The sequence below is a fragment of the Tachypleus tridentatus genome, chromosome 13 (assembly GCF_004210375.1).
Source record: "Tachypleus tridentatus isolate NWPU-2018 chromosome 13, ASM421037v1, whole genome shotgun sequence".
In the NCBI taxonomy this organism is placed as follows: domain Eukaryota; kingdom Metazoa; phylum Arthropoda; class Merostomata; order Xiphosura; family Limulidae; genus Tachypleus; species Tachypleus tridentatus.
The window spans coordinates 76,180,071-76,198,806 of record NC_134837.1 but is presented as its reverse complement, the minus strand read 5'-3'; the positions used below and the strand labels follow the sequence as shown (position 1 = coordinate 76,198,806).

General features: G+C 31.0%; 1 protein-coding gene across 1 annotated transcript in view; it reads left to right on the top strand.

Annotated features, from left to right (window-relative positions):
• Positions 1–1,084: 1,084 nt before the first annotated feature.
• LOC143239124 (isocitrate dehydrogenase [NAD] subunit gamma, mitochondrial-like) overlaps positions 1,085–18,736 on the top strand; it is a 31,854-nt gene continuing 14,202 nt past the window's right edge. The window contains exons 1-4 of the mRNA XM_076479966.1: positions 1,085–1,226; positions 11,974–12,042; positions 12,392–12,504; positions 15,745–15,860. Coding sequence (XP_076336081.1) covers positions 1,122–1,226; positions 11,974–12,042; positions 12,392–12,504; positions 15,745–15,860 — 403 coding nt within the window. The 5' untranslated portion in view covers positions 1,085–1,121. The remainder of the gene's footprint in view (positions 1,227–11,973; positions 12,043–12,391; positions 12,505–15,744; positions 15,861–18,736) is intronic.

Sequence of the window (18,736 nt, the reverse complement as noted above, 5' to 3'; positions counted from 1 at the left end):
CAATCCCACTATTCGTTGGTAAAAGAGTAGCCCAAGAGTTGGCGGTTGGTAGTGATGACTAGCTGCCTTCCCTCTAGTCTTACACTGCTAAATTAGGGACGGCTAGCACAGATAGCCCTCGAGTAGCTTTGTGCGAAATTCAAAACAAATCATTTGACAGTGTCACCTCGTGGCTCTTATTCTTTTAAATCATTTGCTGGCTAAAATATATAATAATCATTCATTCAGACAGAAAAGTATATTACATGTAACCACATCCAGGAAATACGCAATAAAATGAGCAGGAACTATGATTTTATTATATTGCTGAAGTATCTTCTCAGGCAGAATATAAATTATCTATTATAGATAGCAAAGAAACAAAGCAATTAGAACAAAACAATTTCAACAGTTTTTGGGACCATGTACTTATGCAACAATTACATAAAATGTTTTAATTTCCGATATAAATAAAAATAGGTAGGAAGCACCTGACATACCTACTTATTACAGAATTGTAACTCTGATGATGGTTTGTTTAAGGTTCAACATTGGTATCAGTGAAAGACACTTCTTGTAGACTGTCAGATCTTTAACCTGAGGTTGAAAAAATTATAGTCACCTTCCTTCCACGGTTTACTGCAACATCATATACAATCAGCACACTGAAGTATCCTGCCAGCAGAATACCCTCCTTTACAGGCTCAACGTCAGTTGCACTAAAATGAAATATCCCTAAAGTGTTTGGTCACTCTTCCATGTCAGCTCCAATAAACTTGGAAGTTTCAATATACAAATAATGGCACTCTAGCTAAGTGAAGAACAAAACACTCAGAATTGTCAAGAATTTGATCTTAAATAGTGAAATATAAGATTTAATATGATAGGTCAGATGAATTCTAATTGGTCAGAAGGTCTTATTAGTGAACATGTTGAAAGAGGGTCATAACTGTCTTTATATACAGAGTAATTAATGGATTATCTTGGTCAAGTGACACTTATATAGGTTTTATGAATGTTCATGCTCTTTTCACTCATAAAGGATTAATCTTTAATTCCTTAAACTTCTTGGTTGTTTTTTCTTAACTTTTATCAACAAATAAATAAGACTCTTAGCGTTATGGCGGCCTCTACTGGCATATATGAATATTCACTTTGTGATAATGGCTGTGTATTGCTACCGTACGATTTTTAACGTCTGCATGAAAAACTGCTTTACGATTCCTTTACACTTTCGAGAAATTAAGGTAATTATTAAATGTATCTTTTTTATGTAAAGGAATTTTGCACTTCACTGGAACAGCTAACTTTAAAAAGCACTCTAGTAATATACTACTTTGCAATTGACACTAATAAGTATTTAATATATTATTATTAATAGTAACATGGCAATATCTCAGTATTTGTTGAAGTTAGTATCGTGATTAATTTGTTTTAGTGGAAGGCGTTTTCTTTACATATAATTAATTATATATAGAAATTCAAATTTGGAAATGTCGGGGAAGTACAACCACCATACGACATAATCTGACTTATTACCAAAATTTGAGTAAATGAAGAGGTCACGAGGCTAATGACTCGAGGGCTTCTTTGCAGTGAATATAACTTATTGTGGCATTTTTTTTTATCTTTTAAAGGTACTGACTCTTTATTGACACATAACAAGTCAAAAATCAACAGGTACAGTTGAGGCCTTATACTTATTTATAACTGAAATTAAGGAGGAGGGCTGAAACCTTCTCCTTCACTATAACATTTTGATCTATGTTACTTTACAACTGTTCATTCAAAACCATCAACTGAGGCAAGAGCAGCTATGTTAAAACTAAATAATGATGGATGGCTGTGCTTGAATGTGTAATACACTGAATGGCATTGATATTTACACTACATTCCTCACAGAAGCCTGCAGTTTAGTACAAAAAGTAAAGAAAACATAAAAAAAGGTCAATTTGTAATCTTACAAGCAACATAAAAATTATGTCTGCTGTAGTACATAAATCTATAACTTAGCATTGAATATTTAATTTTGAAGTTTGAATGTTCCAAAATGTACTTTTTATCCCATAAACATGCCTGAGCACTTAGTATAAATGTAAATAGATGAAATGTGTATATTTTGTTTATAATATTTGATATATTTTTTAATATGTAAGGAATAAGTATTTTAGCAAATTGAACAGAAACTGGTGTGAAAAGTAGGACAAAGATTTATATCTCTGAACCTTACATGATGTTAGTTTCTTGCTCTTGTGTAATATCTGGCAAATAGTCTACTATACAGTATACTAAAGTTGAAAGGAACTGACATTTAATTGCTTTACTAAGTATTATAGTATAACTTGCAAACAAGTAATCATGCCTTCTGGAATCAAAAAGTGCCATCATTAGTGATATGTAGGAATATATATATATACAAAGGAGATTATCAGAAAATATATAATAAAATATTTTTAAAATATTTTTATAAGGTGATCATGAATTCTTTAGTTAAAGTTTACAGTAAGGTGTTTTTTTCATGTATTACATTGAGAAGAACAAATCTCTTTTTTTTTTAATGATGGCCTGGCATGACCAGGTGGTTAAGGCACTTGACTCATAATGCACGGGTTCGAATCCCCATCACATGAAATATGCCTACCCTTTCAGCCATGGGGGCATTATAATGTGATAGTCAATCCCATTATTTGTTGGCAAAAGAGTAGTCCAAAAATTGACAGTGGGTGGTATGACTAGATGCTTTACCTCTAATCTTACACTGCTAAATTAGGGATGGCTAGTGCAGATAACCCTCAAGTAGCTTTGCACAAAATTGAAAATAAACTTAATGAAAGAGAGTGTGAAATGCCAATTTTTGTTTTGTACTTTAACTTTTGTAGCACTGGAAAAAATTTATATCCATTGTGAGTGTAACTTGCAAAGATAAATGCAAGAAACTCTGGACTTCATTGTACACAGTTATTACTACAAATACCATATTCACGCTATCACCATGTCTTACAAAGTCAGTATGAGGTATAGAGTTTTTCATTTGTTTTTTTCCTGATCCAGGGTGAAGAAAATATAGGGAGCTCAGTTGTGTTTAAAATTGGTATAGTCTCTTAGGCACTTTTTATTGTAACTTGGAGTTGTAGAATGGACAGATTGGAAATACTGATTTGGATAGTGGAGGTCTTATTTTGGTTTAAAGATCATAAGAAAATGCATGGTGACAGTTACATAAGTTTATAAATAGTGCAGAGATTTTGGTCATATCATTTACAGCTTCTTCTATTTATACAAAATGTCCTGATACATTATATATATATATATATATATCCAAAATACTTTCAACAGAATATTGTCAAAGATTGATACATATTCAAATGACTGATGTATTTTTAAGCAACAGTTTTTAAAACAGTTTTATTTTTGAAGTGAAATGTTCAGTTAACACTATTATTACCAATGTTCATTTCTAACAAATATGATTCAAAATGACCTTGTACTGTAAACATGCCTGAGTACTTAACATAAGTGTAAGTGGGAAAATATTTAAAACTTGCATATTTTATTTAAAATATTTGGGAGTTTTTTGGAACATGCAGAGGATAAGAGACTGGACAACAAATTTATTGTCAATGGTAGATAAATAATAATAATAACCATACAAATAAAATTAAGTAGGCAATTTGTAATTTTCATAGTATTAAAGTTTTGCTGTTACTTTTAACTTATTGACTCCCTTCCAATACAGACAGACATTTTGAACATATTTAATCAAATGTTTGTATATAAAATTTGGATTATTTATTGTGTTTGGAAAGCATTAGGAGGGAGCCCATTATATATGGGTACAGTATCACTGGTCCAGGCCTAATAAAATGTAAACCCATCTCCTAAGTTAAATATCCTGTAAATTCTCTGCACTCTTTAGAGTGAAATAAGAAAAAAAAAGAAGAGAATTCATAATTCTAAGACTTTTCCCATAGATTAGGTGATTTAATTTGTTATTTAGTAGACTACTTCTTTCCACAATTTTATATTCTTCCTATAGTAAAGAGGATTTATATAGAACACAGTATTCTGAATAAGCATCATCAGTTTCTTTTGACATAGCTGCAGTATTTTTGTTCATAAATTCAAGATATCTATATATAAAAACAATAACTAGGTGTTCTTGTTATTGAAACAGAATAATCGGTAGTTTTCAACAATCTTATAAGTGTTACATGTGTGTGTGTAACTTTGGAAAACAAAGGAATATTAATAAATTTTGGGCAATGGTATCATCCAAAAAGATGCCTGCAATGATTTGTACTTCAGCCTTGGTAAGTGTGGTATCGTGTAACTGGGAATACAGTAAAACCAGTGACAACAGGTAATCATGCTTCCCAAGCAACAGTACAAAATATAATTAAGAAGGATCTCTGTCTAGAAAAGCAACACAACTCAAAAGTACAGTTACTGTTTAAATGTTTAAAGCTTGTGAAATAATGGAAACCAAAAGACCTAAAAATTGTTATAAAATCAGTTGAATGGATATATATATAAATAGGTTTCATAGTTTATTTTTGTCTCTTATCATCCAGCCCAACCAGTAAATCCTTGTATTGAATGAAAATTCTTTTGGAGCAGCAATTTGTTGTTGAAGATGAAAGATTGCTTTCAAATGCTGTTTTTACATATCTCTAATTTTTGAGCCACAATAAAAACATTAAGATGAATGTGGGAACAACACATCTGCATTTAACTTGATTTAATATGTGTTCACATATTGCTTTCATAACATCTGGGAAATAATGACCAACTATAAAAACTTGTAGAAGTACCTAGCAGGCAAAAAATGTCAGTGACTTGTGACATTCAACATTGTGCTTATGCACCTTGATAATTGTAACAAATCTTTTGCCATTTTCTACCATTGTTAGGGGAAAATAAATTTCAAATTTAGTGCATGTCATTTCATGAAACTTATTTTAAGGAATTGATTGATCATTGCTGGGTACTGTGCCAGGACAAGTTTGAGATCATAAAGGTAGATAGAAAGATCAAACTGATCTCTGCTTATAATCTGACTAATGTATTATACCAGTTATACCACACAGAAATACCAGGTTTATAAGGAAATAAGGCCAGCAAGATATATATTCACCAAGATAAGATTTCTAGTCATACCCCCATTTAACCATTATATATTCTAGCAGTTGGAGAATGAAATGGATCATCATACTATTCTGTGCAAAAGTATACCTGTCAAGTTGCTGGAAACAGTGTCTTTGGATCTGTATGCAATTGAGCTGTTGAAATGGATGCTGGGAAACTGGAAAAGTAACACAAGTCAAGAATGTGGTAACCTTTTAAGTAAACTCCTGGATGGAGGAGTGGTATGCTTTGAGCATCACAGCCTTATGGTTGAGCTCTTTGTGGTTGTATGACCTGCTGCTGTTGTCAACATGTGCAGGTCATCAACTAGAATAAGACCAGACATGAAAACATTAATTGCAATAATCCAAGGCTCAAAAATTATTTTAATATGAAGTACTGAACCCTCCATATGAGTGTAAATATTGAAGGTAACAGATTTTAGTTTTGAAAGTCAAAACTGTGGTTTTTGAGTAAAATTATCTCTGTTAAAAATTTTAAATATGTCAAAGGGTTTCCCTGATGATGATAAAGTTTGTTATTTAAGTTAATATAAGTTCTTGTTTAGTCAATATGATGTGAAGAAGAATATTTATATTGTTGTTTTTGAAGCTTTGGTAGGTGTATTAACATTTTCAGTTTGTCAAGTTTATGTTGCCCTCAATTGTGTTTCAGGTGATACGTTATTATAATTTTATTGTAAATAATAGTAATAATAAACATAATTTTCATTATGATGTATTAGATAGATAATTAATTTTCTTTGTTAAGCTATACATCCATTCTAAAATCAAAGCTTAACTCCTTTATGCTATTTTTTGAACTATTAATTTTAACAGGTAAGAAATACACATACACACACAGACAAAAGATAATTAAAATTTTTTAACAAAAATAGAGATCATAAAAAATACAGAAATAATTTGAATTAAAAAGGCAAAAATTATATTTTCAAGCCTCTACAGCTAGGGATTCTAAGATAAAGTAAACAAATTAGACTAGAAATAATTTCTATATTATTTTCTCAAGCTACAAGTTCATATTTTGACTCTATATCTACAGTTCTTATCAGTTTTAGTAGACACTATTTTTAGCTTTATTTTTTTAGTCCCTAGTTGTAGGCTTGAAAATATAATCTGTGTATTTTAGTTCAGCTTGTTTCTCTGTTTTTTAATGATCCGTATTCCATTTTTTAAATTGATACTTTTTAGTTACCTTGTTTCCTAAGGTTTTTAAGTCCATTCATGGAGAATAAATTTAAACTACTTGTATGCATATGCATTCAGTTGAATGTTACATGTTTTTCAACAGTTTATTGCTGCTCTGGGCTTTTTTCCACCTAACCATTATTTACTGAGCCAAGTGGTTTTGTGCCTGATGTTCTGGGTAAACATGTTTGTTAAACAAGTGTCAAATAAAAATGAAGCCACTCGCAACAACATCACATGCTATTTATTTATAGCCACATAAATCAACTTTCAGTGAAAAATAGTTAACTTTTTAAATAGGTCATGAACATTTGCAGCATTTCATATAGTATATCCATCTAGGTTTTGTTGTGAAATACCTAGTTGAGTTTGATGTACCCTTGTGGAAAAAGTATATAAATAATAATAATAAAATACACACTCAGAATTATAGTGAAATGCAAAAACAAATGTAATACATCACCACTTACAAGAGTATAGAAATCTACTGTGGTAATCATCTACTGTTGGTAAAACTAACAAAACAGTTGCATAAAACTGCATAAACACAAGGCACAGCAGAAAAACTTGAGAAATAGTGAATCCTTAATGTGGAAGTTTCCAATTAGTCTATGTATATAAAGATGAAATCTGGGTTTATTTGCACCCTAACTCCTCTGAACGTATGAGCCATTCTCAACCAAAATTTGTATGTAAACACTATAAACTATGGGTGATGTTCTAAGGAGGGTCAAAATTAAACAACCCTATTTCTGTTTTGTAAACCTCATTGGTTAACTTACTCCCAACCTATTGTCAATCTCACACAATCTTATCAGGTTGGTGCTCTACACAGTGTTGGATATTCTAAGGGATTCAAGGCCAAAGTGTGAAACTCACTGGATTGTTTCTTAAACAATCATGAGATGTAGGGTGTTCAAGGGTGAGATCATGTCAAAATATTTGTTGGTACATGAAAAAGCAAATTGCAAATGTTGTTTATGAAAAAGCTTTGTTATAATTTTACAATTCCTAATCAAAGTTTATACTCAAGTTATTACTTTGAAATATACATATCATTGCTGTTAAACTTACATTGTTTTAATTAAGTTCAAACATTCCCCATCAGTTGGTAGGTGTTGAGCTTGTTTGTTGTAAGTCAAAGAAATTATTTTCCAATTAATGTGTATTACTAAAATAAAATATTTTTTCAATGGTAACAAATCTGGGCTTCCACTAGAAAAATAACTCTCTTAGCCACTGTGGCTAAACAAAGTAATTTTCTTTTAACCACAATTTTAGGTCTCCAAAAACTGTATGGTGCATGACTTTTAACATGCATCAGTTCCATCCAGTAAAAAATAGTTGTAATTATGTGAAAATCTACAAGATGTTAAGTTTTGTACTATTTTTTATTCCCCAGCAATCTTCCCCAACAAAATAACAAAATAAACATGATAAAGAGGTAAATAAAGAGATACATATCTCAAAATAACACAGGAACAAAAAAAATGACTTAAAACTAGAATATGGTAGCATGACTTGTGAGTAGATAAATCCAATGGCAGCTCTTCAGCCAAATTATTCTCAAAAGAAGATGTGGTAGAAGTTGACATCTGAGGTTCTGAAGCTTATTTCTTCAACAGGGAATGGTACCCACGTCTGTCTTTGTGAGTGACCCAGTATCTGAATGCAGAGTTGAAGTTAAAATGATCTAAAGGTTTGAACTCCATGGATAAGTTCAGTAACATTTCTGTCTTGGCCACAGACAGTCTGCTCCTGGCATTTGTTTTGATGCTGTTGTACCTGCTAATTCCTTGCTCACATTCAACAGATGTAACTGGAATTATTAATCCAATTTCTGAAAGCTGAGACAGATTTAGAAAAGTTTGATGGGTCTGGTAGATGTATTCCTTGTAGAAGATCTTCATGTTTTGTTTTTGTGAGCATCCTGTTCCATTATGTTCCTTAGGAGCAGCCATTCAATCAGTGCCTCATCCTCATTGACAAAAGAAGAGAAGTGCTGGATGAGTTTCTTCAGATCATCCTCATTAGATACTGCTCTGCTGTGACATGGGCTAAATATTGAAAAAAATGACATGATGTTAGTGTCTGGGAATGCCACTTGTAGTCTTGTGACCATCTCTTCAACAAATGACTCAGCAGCTGATCTGTACTTTTCACGTTGTTTATCAATATCTTTGATGTCATGGCCTCTGTAAGAAATGTAACCACTGGCATCAGGAGCTTGTGGGAGTTCCTTCAGTGCAGTCTGTGTGTAAGACCAGGGATGTGTATCAGCTACTGAATTGACAGAATTGACTCATCAATAATTGCTTTAGCCTGATGATAAGATAAATCAGCTCTCTGTAGAGATCTTGACAAAAGTCCAAGAATGCCAAAAAATGTCTCATCATGATAAAGCTGTAACATGACATTTGCTGGACTAGACCATGTAGCAAGGCTCGGTCTGGAGTACCACGTTACATTGCTACGACCTTCAGACAGCTTATCACAGATGCAATACAGTTGACTAGTGTTTGGACAAAATCATTAAAAGAGAGACATCATGTGAAGAACATTTGCTTGATTTTGTTGTTTTTCTCTCCATGCAATGCTTTGCTCTCTTCCAGAACCCAACACAACTTGGGAGAATATTTCAGGCTTTTTGCAAACTGGTTCAAAACTGAAATGTACTTCACAAGATATAGCACCTGGTTTGCTGCCTTTTCAGCTGCCAACTATAATCTGTGTGCCAAACAATGACTTCTTATTATTCAGGGGCATTCCTCCTCAATTTTTGTAGCAACACCTGTTTTTATTCCCATCATGACATTTGCACCATCAGTTGAAAGTCCAACCAAATCAACATCAAACAATTCTCAATTTGCCATGACTGAGTGCATTGTGTTGTAGACAGAATCAGCCCCACTGTTGGTCAGCTCATGCACAGCAAGGAATCGACTTGCAACCTCACCTAATGATGAAAGATACCTGATATAATTTATCAGCACAGAGGTGTTTCCTGCATCAGTTGCTTCATCTGCTTCAAGAGCAAAAAAATGGGAAAGGCGATGCCCGAAAGTCTACCTGCATTTCATCCTGAAATATATGATTTAGAGCACTGTACATATCATCCAGAGACTGGCTGTGGGTGTATATGAAGCTCTCTGTTCCACTTTGTGACTGAGTCTGTAGTTTCTTTAGACAGGTCACTCCCTTTTAAAAAATATATAAGAACTTGTGTTTTGAAATAAGACCACCAATTAAAGTAATAAACAAAGATATTTGGAAGAGTTGGCTAGCTACTTAATTTTTGATAGATATTTTCAAAATGTTTCACTTTTAGAAAATTGCCAAATTGCCTTTTGTTTTAAGAAAATACTGTAGAAAATAAAGTATCTTATTAATACTAGAATGAAGAATATTCTTACATTGAATACTTCTAGTGAAAAGAGGGAATGAAACTTCACAGTTGGAATGGCTTCCTTTGCTTATACAAGTAATGTGGCCATCTGTGCCTGAATGCCACCTTTACACCCCACATACACATTCACAGCAGCAGTTGACCTGTCCTTCTTCAGAACTTGTGATGCTACTGCATTGCGATGATCTTTTGACCGTGCATGCTTCAAGTCATCATTTTTAAGGCTTAGTAGCAGTTTTTCCGTGGTAGCATAAATATTTGTCTTCTTGTTGTCCCTGCATAATTTGCAATGAAATGTATTTTGTTGGGAAACTGTGAAAATTGCAAGTATATTTTTTTTCACACCGACAGTCTGATCACTGCTGCAAGCTTCAGTTTCTTCAGAGCTGTCTTTTCTTTTGGAAGTGGATTTCCCACCATCAGTTAATGTTTTTGCTTCGACCTTCTTTTGAAAAAAACTTTATATCTAACTGTTTAGATGTCTTTTTATCTGATCTAGGAGTTGTCATGATCTCAATTCAAACAAATGTCAAACGAAACTTGGGATTTCCACTTTGATGCAGACCATATGTTGGTTTGACAAAAGTCAGGTTTTCCCTGATTACTGTTTGTGTACCACGGGCAGAATCAAACATGTAGCATAAGAAATGAAAATAAAAGAAATCATTAGCACAGCTGTGTAATAATTTTTTTTAAATTTAATTAGTTAGTTGTCATATCCCTGAAATCATAAAAATACCTATATAAAGAAAATATAGATTACAGTCAGTGGTAGTTTTTAAAGACGTTTCTTGTTTCTTCGACTCGCTGAGGGGCGCCTCTGGTCATTTGTCATTGTTAATGGTGTGGATGGCGATAAAACCACGAAAGCTGTTAAGATCAAAACTTGAGTAAAATAAATAAAGGAAAGCCATCCAAGACCAAAAAATTATCTTTTGCCACTGTGGCGAAACCAACACCAGATTATTTAGCCACAGGTTGTTTCTTTTCGCCAATGGTGATATGGCTCAGTAATGCATTCATTACTACTGTCTGGGCTTGAATAAAATATTTATAACCATTTTTTGTGTAGTAGCATGCAAAATTATAATCAATAATAATAAGGCTTGAAACACTATTTCCAACTAGTATAATGGTGCTTAAATGGCTTCTACATTTCTACAATGCTCGAATAGCTTCAAAAAGTTTGTTTCGGTTGCAAAGAAGAACCTTTCAGAAGGTGAAAATCTTGAGTTTCAAGAATTAACCAAAAAATGGCCCTACAACATTTGTAGGAGTTTGTTTAGTAGCTGTACATAGATTTTATTGCAATATACTTAATCATTTATGCTGTAAGCTTTGGTGCTTGAATGGCTTCAAAATGAAACTTGGCTAGTGGAGATTAAAACCTTTTTAAAAATCAACATGCAAATAGTTAATGACCTGCACAGGAGTTTTTTTAGTAGGTTGCCTAGGTTTGAATAAAATATTTATAGCCATTTTTTATATATGGTTATGAAACAAGAATAATATAAATAAAAATGTAAAGAACACATAGATGAATTTTGAAATTTTTCTAACGATCAGAAAATCAACTTCTTTGCAGTTAACATTATTTTAGCAGTCTTAGCTGTAGAGATAGAAGTTCTTGAGTGTTGTTTCGAGAACACATCTGTTTCTTAAATGATTTTTGCTTGTATGTTCTATTAAAATGTTTGTGAAGTTCCTGGACAATCCCTATCATGGTTCATGATATTCGTGTGTGTAGTAGAAATTTCATACAGTACCAATTTATACAATTTCATCAAAGGAATGAAATTTCATGAAAGGGATAAAATGTTGTAATTATTCATGGCCCACATTGTGATTAATTGGTTAATAAGTTTGTACATGTGTATCTGTGTATATTAGAGATGGTTTGGTTAACCTGACATAATCGACACTTTGTTAAAGCTCCATCAAGACTGTGCTGCTATGATAAAAATACTGGTATTTAAGATATGTTTGTCTAAACTATTGTTTGTCAGGACTACTACTATTATTTTATACACAAGGTAAACACAGCTATACAGATATATCTTTATAGAGCTAAGGTTGAAAAATATATGAATGTCAAATAAAACTTGGTGTGAAAAGGAGATGTTTTTTGTGAAGTGTTTGGATAAAGAAAGACATATATAAGTAGTTAAACATCAGAATTTTGGTTTCTTCACTTTGTCTGTAAGCCACATAAGTTAAAATTTAGTAATTTAAATTTTATCATGTTTTGGTATATAGAACGTGAGAGCAGTTCTCCCTGTAGTTGCTTGGAGGAATCAACAAGACAGAAAATTTTCAAATATAGCGGTAAGACCTTTCATATGAAACACTTGATAGCTTTCATACCAAAAACTGGGGGTAAAGCATACTGTGATTGTTAATTTTTCTCACTACCACAAGTATATATAAACTTTTTCCTTTAATTTTCAGCTTTAATTTATTCCAGCTAATAGAGTGCTATTTGAGCTACAGCTTTATGGTTTTGTTACTTAACATTTTTGTATGCTTTATTAGTGTATATTGTGCGAATAATTGTTAATGGAATTAGGAAGTCACACACAAAACCATTTTTAATATATATAACTGATGCATAATTCAGTTATTTATGATTATAAACAATACTAAACTGTATTATCAATTCTTAACTGTAATTCAGTTATCTCAGACGAATCGAGTGGAAGCTAAGTATGGAGGTCGATTTATGGTCACTTTGCTTCCTGGAGATGGTATAGGACCAGAATTAATGACCCATGTAAAAGAAGTATTCAGGTATAATACATTTATTATTTTTTTATTATTTAGTATTTTAACACTGCAGTAATAATCAACATGAACACTTTGTGGTAAGATTTTTTAATATTTCTTGAATTATTTTCCTCTCTCCCAATAATTCTTACTAATCTTAGTTTTAATTTTGAAATTATTTTCCTATACCATACTCTTGAAATTATAAATTTCAATTTTCTATAATATATTTTCTACAAATATACATATGTAAACAACATTGGTATAAAAATTAAAATAATGTATTTAGTTGGTGTTTTTTACCATGTCACATTGACTTGTGACTGAAGGAATAAAATTTGTTCCCAAATGAATAATCAATAAATTAATAAAATTCCAATTACAAAAACCAATGTGGGCAAATAGACTATTTATAGTTAAAATTAGTTGCAAAAATATCATTGTTAAAACAGATAATTTAAATATAAGTTTACAATGAGGGAACATGTGTTAAAAATTAAATAACTTTGTAAGTATGGATTTAAAAAAGATTGTTGTAATACATTTCATAATGCGCATTATGACAAATGGTCAACTCAAATAGTAGCTGATATGTTTCAGTCACACATACAGAGTATAAATTTACACTGGATTACACTCTTAAAACTCCTGAGTGCTTGCCATAAATCTTTTACTTTTCACATTTGTAAGTTATCCCCAAAAATTGCATAGTTATTCCGATAAACATTTGATAGTAAATATAAGTTGCACTGTTTGGTTTTATCTCCAAAAGGATGTTATGAAAATTTTTAAAATAACTTAGTATCTTCTTTCAACCTATTGAATGGATTATATTTGCCTTAATGCATTCAATAAATATTTGTGTGTAATTTATTGAAATAAGTAAATATGTTCACCTTTTAAAAAAAAAAAAGGTAATTTGGTCAAATACCATGATTATACCTACAGATACTCATGTACAGCCTTAGACCACAATTTTTTACTGTAATATATGTTGAAATGATATATATCAAGATTTTAAACAATGTATTTTCAGCATTTAAGTTAAAAAATATTCAAAACCACCAAGTTACCTTTCACTCTTAATAAAAAGGATTTTGATCTACTATTAATCCTTCAAACAAATTTGCTGAAGTCATCATATGTTTTAATTTATATTGTTTATTATCAGTTAACTTTAAAAGGAATGTGAAGGAGTTCAAAAATTATATAATATTTGATTTGAGAAAAGAAAAGCTATTTTGGATAATGAAAATAAACACAAACCTTTTGGTCAAGAATTAATGATTTGATTTAAGCAACAAAGACACTGAAGCCAAAGAAGAATTCAAAGTAAGCTATAACTATTAGTACATTACTTGTAAGTTATTGTTATTTTTGGAGGAAAAAATATGATGGATAAAACTATCAAATTAAACCTAAATTTTGAAACAGAGAAATTACACCAGTTATACTTTACTTACATAAATATTAACTGTTTTTACTTTGTTCAAATATTTTACTTAAATTGTAATTAGAAAGTATGGTTTAATTGAGCCACAGTTAATAAACGATTTTGGCTTAGAATTTGCTGTTTTCTGAACATATTGAGTGATCGTTAAAAAGAAATGTATTTTGTGGAATGAATTCTTTATTTTAGTTGAATACATTTTGGATAAAATTATAAATATGAAAAATTTAGTACACAGGTACGATTGTGTTTACTTTTTGTATTGAAGAAACACTTATCTTTCTAACATGGTTAGTTACACTATGTAACAAAATTTTTACTTTTTCTTGTTCCTGGGCAGAAAGTGTTATTTCTCAATTGCTTATTCCTAAAATAAATGGAAAAGACGTATTTTGTCTTCAAACTTTGCTTTTGTGACCTGGGAGCATATAACAAAAACATGATGGAAGACTATATTATTAAAATGTACAGATTTGCCCATTTTTACATAGAAAATAGATTAATTTCTAAAATTAATTATCTAGATCACAAAAGCAAAGTTTGAAGGGAATAATAGCCATTTTCTGTACTTTTACAACATAAGCAATTAAGAAATAACACATACTATCCAGGAACAAAATTTGTATTACATAGTGTAATATAACAGAAATAATTTTCTTAAAAATTGGCATTTGTAGTAACAAGAAAAGCAGATGTAGATATTCTTTTTTAATCATTTAATACAATAACATTAAAAACTTGAAGTATCCTCAAAGTATCCTTTAGGTCCTAGAATAACAGATGTTTTATTTATAGATAGCATTAAATACAGTATAGTTTAATCCTAACTAAGCTAATGTAAGAATACATGGTACAGTATTGATTTTGTTCAATATCAAATTTAGGCCTAACATTAGTGAAAATTTTATAAAGTACAACTTAAATACAAGTGGGCTTGCACATTTCAGTGTCTGTAATTACATTTCATTTGTATTATTTTACAAATCTTGTCTTGAAAGAAAAACTGTTGCAATAAAGATAATAAACAACCAACGTGTTGTAGGTTTCTGACAGTTATTAAGTATTCTTCTTTGCTTTAACTTATGAATTCTTGGAATATGTGTCTCTGCTTGTATGTTGCATTGATGTTTAGAAATACTGTGGTAAATTTATTTTTTCCAGTTTGCTTATAATTGATGTTTGATGTCAATATCTAAAACAAGTTAAAAATGAGAGTAAAACAATTTGTTGATGTTATTTGAAATGTTTTACTTGGTATACATAGTTACTATTACTTAACCTATAAAAGGACTGGGGTGTATTTCACAGTTCTAGAAACTATTGGATAACAGGACAGATTTTAAAAAAGTTAGAAATTACCCAATGTATAAATAAAGCCATGCGACAGTTACAATGTTTTTATGATTTGTGAAGAAAAATATGTAATTTAGATTAGCTTTTAAGAAATAGAATTAAAGTGACAATTGGATGGCCTTGTAATTAAAGAATGTGTGTAAAATAAAGTTATGAAAGTTGAGAGGAAGAAATTCATTTTGTACTTTTTTGGTGAAATTTAGTCAAAATTGGAAATTTTAACATTTTTGAAGTTATAATTTTGTAACATGAGCACCTGACTAACTTATAGCTATACAAATTATTGTAGATTGAGTTTGGACTTGGTTTCTATGTCTGGAAGTAACACAGTATTTTTTCATATTTTCATCTCGGTGGACGATCCAGAGCATACTAAAGTATCATGAAAAATAGCACTGTCTTAGTAAGTGTTACTGAGGAGGAAAATGGTTTTAATTTATGAACTTTAATTTTGTGTGCAGATATGCTGGTGCGCCTGTGGATTTTGAAGAAGTACATTTAGAATCATCTGAAGAAGATATGAAACATGTTCATAAGGCAATCACATCCATCCAACGTAATGGTGTAGCTTTAAAAGGTAACATCAATTAGTTAGTAGAAAAATCCACCATGATTTAGATAAAACTAAAAGATTTTTTAAAAATAAAAATTATAAATCTGATATAGCTCTGATAAAGGTAGTGCTAGTGTGTTTAATGTATTTTCTGAGGTCATCTTTGTGTTGTTGCTTAATGGAATGTAAAAGGTATTTTTAATTACACAGTTTTCCATGAAATTGTGGATTTTGAATTTTTTATGGGCTGCCCAAAATCATTTCTGGAAAACTGTATAAATCTGCTGAGAAAATAATGGGAGAGCTTCAAAGCAGAGCAGCCCAACAATATATCCTATTAAGTGTAAAATATTATGAACTCCATTGGCTGATTTAACCATACTGAATTGTGGGATAATCCTTGTCAGTCAAAAATATGTTTATGTATGCATGCTCATGGTTGGTATATGTTTGAATTAATCAGACAATAATGTGGCTAAACTTTTGTAAATAATTGCTTTCAGTCTTAAAGAGGTTAAGAAACCTGTTAGAAGAGCAAGCTCAAGTGGACATCATTATAAAATATAAGGGTTAAACTGTATTGTTGAGGAAGTTTTCGTAAAGTGACTTGTGGACTTAGAGAATGTATTGTGTATAGATTGCAGTAGCCTGAGAAATTATATCTTGCTTAATGTTAACCCTTTTGCTACAGGCTCAGTATAATATACAGAAGTTCATCTACACATTTGCACACTTTAAGTATTTGTACTCTAACTTTTCAAATAGTATGTATATCTTCACCAAATTTGGTGGACTTTTAGTAGAGATTACAAGTTTTTGTATGCAAAAAATCAGATTTCTTTTAATGAAATAGTTTTACTAAAGATTTGTTTGTGAAAATAGTCTGTTTCATTACTAGTTTGAATGCAAAGTGATTTCATTTTATGATTAAAAAAACTATTCATCATCCCAAAAATCTCAAATATTATTTGCTTAATCTCTAGAACCTCCTAAATAATTTCAAACATTTGTTTTCAGTAAAACATTTTTAAGCTGATATCAGGGATAAATGGTAAACTGCAATGTAAGGTTGTATTGTTGTTCAGTGTATTTGTGCCAATTTTGTTTGTTAGTTGAATTTTAAGGTCTTTTTGTGTGAAAATGTTTTGACAGTGGTCAGTGGAAATTTGTTAAAATGAATTAAGGAATGCTGTATAGAGTAGATTTTTTCATCATGCAATTACTTGAGGTTGTCTAAGTTTCTTCTGTTATTCTATGGATATCTCTCCAATATGCTTCCTCACTTATCCATCACCATAGTAAATATATTGTACTGTACAATTACCTCCAAACTTAAATATAATCCACACTTGGAAAAAATTTGCCATTAAACATCAAGTTCACCCAAAAACCTAGCACTAAACAGAAATCATTATTAAATAAAAATTACATAGAATCACACAATTCCAACTATATTTATATAATAACATGTAATAACTGTCTAAAGTTTTGCATTGGAGAAAGAGTTAGAAAATTGGAAACAGATTTGTTAAATATGATAAAAACCCACCCATGTTTATACCACCTTTGTAACTCAGAAAACCCCATTATATCCATATTAAACATTGTAATTTTGAACAAAGAACCTGACATCAATAAACACAAAATATAAAAAGCTGTCTTAATTGAATAAAATATCCTCATACAAAATCAACACCTCGGGATATCAAGATATCTATATTGGACTGGAAGCAATATCTGGTTGTGTAATTTATTTATTTGTTCTGTATTTTGTGTGTATACACACACATATGTATTTCTCTAAACTTCTTGTACCTGAGACTGACAAAATCTTGTTGTAATGTCATGGATTTGTCATAAATGTTTCCATTACCCAGTCAAGCTGTATGAAATTTTATCAGAGATACTTTTTCCAGTCTGAAAAGGTTTAAACAGATATGACTTAAAAATAACAAAAAGTTTTGTTTTTCATAAAAGCTTGTAAGAAGATAATTAACATAATTTCCTTTTATTGTTTTATAGTGTGTGTGTGCAGAGACATGCTTACGTATTTAAACTTTTGGGCAAAAGGACCAGGAACAATTGGTGATAAGTTAGGTTTAGTCATTGTTGTAGTGGTCACTAATAACTGGAGTAACTTTGACTTAGAAAAGAAAGTGCATGTTGTTTGCAGTAATTGAAATGGAGCAGAATGATTACAAAGTAAATCTTTTTAATGTGTATACATCATAAGTATCCCTGGCACACATACAAAGAAACACATACTAACAACTGTATGAAGAAAGTAATTCATTTCACTGAAAAATTATGAATGACAATACTTGAATCATAGGTATCCTAGATCTGGCTGTTTAACCAATATGTCACTGAAGGTAATGTCAAGATTGGGTGATTCCATGTCAAATCATAGAGGGGGCTACAGGTGACCCCCTCAGAATGCCTTGAAAAAATTCACATGTACTCATCTACCCATATAATGAAAAATTGCCAAAGATTAGATAAATATCTCTAATAGTTTCTGATTTACAGCCCTGTAAAATTTAATTTTGTTTTTATTTTTGGCAAATTCATTTTCGGGCAACTTTGGCTGCTTAAAGCTGCAAGAGTAATGGTGGTAGAAGGCTGAAATTTGCTACACTGACTGAATTAATCCCACAGAATTCAAAAATGGTCTCCAACCAAATTTATCTCTCTTAGGATTTGCATAGTGAGGCTGTAAAATCACCTGAAAACCCAAAACCGTAAAAAACATTGGTTTATTTAATGAGCCATAGTTCTAAGACTTAATATGATACAAAGCTGAACTTTTTTTCAAATTTCCTATAACATATCAGTTGACAAATCAGCAATTGTTGTAATTAAAAGTCTATAGATCTCCTGTAAAACAAATTGAGCCACAT